The 4,265-nt window shown below is 38.3% G+C and overlaps 1 protein-coding gene across 1 annotated transcript; it reads right to left on the reverse strand.

Moving 5' to 3' along the window:
* Positions 1-3,142: 3,142 nt before the first annotated feature.
* Positions 3,143-3,415, reverse strand: SERTM2 (serine rich and transmembrane domain containing 2). Its single transcript, XM_059050014.1, has one exon. The coding sequence runs from the start codon at positions 3,413-3,415 to the stop codon at positions 3,143-3,145; it is 273 nt and encodes a 90-aa protein (XP_058905997.1).
* Positions 3,416-4,265: the final 850 nt, after the last annotated feature.

Consider the following 4,265-nt stretch of genomic DNA (forward strand, 5'->3'; position numbering starts at 1 on the left):
CAGCCATCAGACTCAGTTAGCAGTCCAAAGCTTCAGATTTGGCATAGATGGAAATGTTAGGCTGAATGAACCTGTCTTTACTTGATTTACCTCAAGATTTCCTGCCTAGTACATAATACAAAAGTCTTTTACAATAAACCTTGTTTTATACAACCCATGATTCTGAAATGTATGCAAAGCACACTTTTGGATATTGAGTTATTTTAAACACATTAGGAGAGTTTACTGTTTAAAGAATTCATGTGGTGAGTCCTTTTATTTGGTTGAATTATATGAAATTGCTGATATTTCAGCATTTTTATTTATGGAAAGGGAAATTTCATGTGATTCAGTGTAATAAAAAGTGAAGACTCATTCTTTCACCTTAAAACAAAGTACATCTATATATAAATAACCTACCTGTTTATATACATTTAGGCTAACATGCAGTATTTTGGAGAGTGGGGGTGAGGGAAGGAATTGCCAAGTCAGCATTTTGGATAGATGAATAAATTCAAATTATGCCCATTGATTGCTCTAGCTGCCTCTTTGAGCGGTAATATATGTTAATTAATACATTGGAGGATATAATAAAATTTAATATAAATGGAAGTTTTCTTTTTGGTTTGCTATGATGAAAACATTCAGTTTATTTTCCCAAAGATTAAATACCATGTGAGTCACCATAATGACACATCTGCTTACATACATCTCCATTCATGTTATCATTGGAAATCGTCATGGGTTATGCTGCTATTTTAGTGCAATCCGTGCTGTGTACTTTGGTTAATGCTGGGTGAAGATTTGGATCCCATGGGGTAGTTGTGATGAAAGAGGGTGGTTGTTTTCCAGGTGAGTAACCTAATCATAAATTGGGAATCTTCATCCAAGTCAGAGATTAAGGAGCAGTTTTAAACTCCTGAAATCTGTATTGGAGAGGTCAGGTGGGCAGGGAATAGATTTGCAGTCTGTCTCTTCATCAGATTCAGCAACAAGGCATTGGGTATCTTGCTATTCAATGCTGTTGAAAATGTAATCAGTTCCTTCATTTATCCAGTCACTGACTTCTTAACTGTAAAGTGCATTCAAATACTGTGAGCACAAAAGGCAGAGTGTGGAGTGAGGAGAGATGTGTGTCCTTAAGAAGTTCTGGGGTACATTGGCAGCCTTTGATGAAGTCCGTGTATGGCTGCCAGGAGCTAACATTTTAAAAGGTACTGGAGTCTGCTTGTTGAATAAAGACAACTTAAACCACCAAATGCAATAATATGAATCACTTTGCATTTTGGAAATTATAATACCAAAAGGGGAAGCGCATGCCCTATCGAGTCTTAGCCTACCTGCTCATCTCTTCTGAATGGTGCAGAATGCAGCTGGCATCTCTTACAGTGTGCTGTTGTAACAGGTGTGCCAGAGTCAGCTTGCTGCTAAGTTAAGCTCTGCATGTGGGGATGTCACACTTTGCAGCCCCTTTGAGAGGGAGCATTGGCAAATGACTGTCTATAAAAGTAGAAAGCACTTGGGAATTTCACCACCATGCTAGGTTTAAATCAGAGTAAAGAGGCCAATTTAAATTGGTAACAAACTAGAGAGAGCTGCATGTCTGGTAGAGGTGCCATTAACCTAACATCCCTTCCACTTCTTTCTCACTGCCCACTGCAAATCCCGAGGGAGCACCTAGTTGAAATTTAATGACCACCTTTCAGGTGCAAGAGAGAACTGATTTTTTCTAAGCAGGTAGAATTTAACATGGGTGTTTTAGTTCTTTGGTGGCAAGAGTATGACCAGCCTTCTAATTTCTAATTTGTAAACAGTACTCATTTCATTTGGTTCCCTTTTGGAACGTTAATTATTAAAAAAAATAAAATTATTTTTCCACTACTGGCATACTAGGGCTACTTATGAGAATGGAATTTTTCAAAATATATTTCTCTTATAGGTAATAAGTGAAACACTTCATCTTTTGGCAGGGATTAGGAAGGGAGGAACATTTTCTGGGAAAAACAAATGTGACATTTGAGGACACTGATCTCAATAAGGATTTGTTGGAGGGTGTTGTTTAGTCCTTTCCTCCTTTGTATCTCTTTGTTTTTCTTACACTCAAATCTAAAAGGAGTCTAGTGATGACTAAATAGCCCTCAGATCATTTTTCAGAGAGAAAAACCTGGTACCTAGAGGCTTGAGTGTTTTGTCCAAAGCCACAATCATTCAACGACAGAATACCAAGATTATTTCATTTCTGCTTTAAAGTACAGTTGAGTCTTCTTTGCCGAGGCTATCTTTAAACAAAGCTTATATGTGAGTGCAACTCAATCCTGAAGCGTGTTGGGGAAGGAGAAAAAGGCAAAGAAGCTGCACGTAAAATATAAGGTTCATTATCATAAGCACGTTTTGACTTAATTTTCCCTTGGTTTGGGGGGAGCTCATTGTTCCAGATTTTTGTAATACATCAGCCATTATCTGAGTTTTTAAAAGTCCAGTAATAGTAATAAGACAGATATAAAATGCACATTTTCCCTCTCTAGACGAGTTTGTTGACTAGAAACTTCTTTTTGTAAACTTGCTCTTTAAACTGAAACAGTTTCTTTTAAGAACTCTTCTTTCATTTGGGACAAACCCAATGGCCACAGATGATAAAATCATTGCTCCTTTGGGAAAGGGTTCGTGGTCCCTTCCATTAACCTCCGACATGATTTAACTTCATGTAAGCAGAGGTGATTCTTTAGGGTCCAACTGCTAAATTAAAACTTGTTCCTTTCTTGGGATACCCTCTTTGAACAATTAGCCCTTTCAAAGGCAAATTTTCCTTGTTCTTGGAGCTTCTTGGAGCTTCCAGGGTCATGTGTTTTTTACAAAAGCTGCATGTGAATTTCCACAGTCTGAGGTTTGCTCAAGGCCCAGGCTCTCTTTGGTTACCATGGAAACCTGCCCTCCTAACCAGCTGCCATTTCCTATATTCCTGGCAAGGAATGAGTCAAACCTCTTAGATATCCCACAAGCAGCATCAAGATAAAGAATAACACAGAGAAAACATGAACAACTTGTTAAGTGAACAACTTGTTGATTCCCTACATGGGAAGCTACATGCAACAAAGTCAGCTTTCCTGGACATCAACATACAAGGATTCACTGAGATCCATTAAAGCTCACTTTCTTCCTGACTTTAAGGAGTGGGGATTCGACTCTGCATCTCTACGTCTGTAAATTGAGGAACACTTTCTGTGCTCTCGGAGGTGATGGGTGAGATGACATGTTTGAGCCGAAGGAGCATTGTGAAGAGCAGGATAAGGAGAATTGCCAGGAGGCTCAGGAATAAGCCCACATACATATACAGGTTGGAATACTTATCTGAAGTAGTGTCAACCTCTGTTGCCAGGGTGGGGAAATGGGCCCGCCCAGTGAGATTCCCATGGTACTTGAAATGCACCTCCGTCATCACTTAAGACTTGAGTTGGTACCTATTTCTATTTGATTTCTATTGCCCTTGAGGCATTCCACAGTCACTTAGGTTGTCTCTGAATATGCTAGAGGTGTTCTAACAATCTCATACACAAAGCAATCACAACCAGAGCCAAGTCAGTAGTGCACAAGCATCCCCCTCCCAAATAGTTTTTATCAGAACTTAATCATTTTTTAAAAAATATAAATTCTTTTACTTTCCACAGTCCTATTCATATACTGATTAAAATAAATATGGTGAAACTGCTTTATAATACTGGTATGGAGACAAGAATGTCTGAGTATTAAATTGGACTTTTCCTGTCTTTTGGTAGAGGGAGAAAGAGCTCTATTTTATCTACAGCTCATCTAAATGTGTGATTAATTATGTGAATTTAATTGGATTCTTCTGTGGAGAGACTTTCTAAAAGCTTTTGTATATTTCAGGCTCAGCATATCTGAGTTTTTACCCTTCTTGCCTTTCTGAATCCCCCATAGGAATGGCACTTGTAAGGTTTGTTTCCAGCTGCCACAGCTTGAGGGTTGGAAGTCTAGAGGATGTGACTTCTACAGTTTTGTTGACATCCCTCACTGTAGGCTGGAGGGAAAGTGTTGTCAGACCTGGTAATTCTCAGATGGAGGAGGTCTCAGAGATGCAGGCAGCAGTAGATCTAGGCTCAGAAGATTTGACTCTTAAAATTCTTCAACAGATTTATTTTCCTGAAAATCAAAAACAACAATAAAAGTTTCAGGTATCTAAGAAAAACAGATGGCAATTTCTTTTTAAAGAAAAATTAACTGATATGTTGCAAAATGTTTTGCTATGGGAAAATTAGTTTTAAAATGAT

Source organism: Kogia breviceps, chromosome X, assembly GCF_026419965.1.
Source record: "Kogia breviceps isolate mKogBre1 chromosome X, mKogBre1 haplotype 1, whole genome shotgun sequence".
Taxonomy (NCBI): Eukaryota; Metazoa; Chordata; class Mammalia; order Artiodactyla; family Physeteridae; genus Kogia; species Kogia breviceps.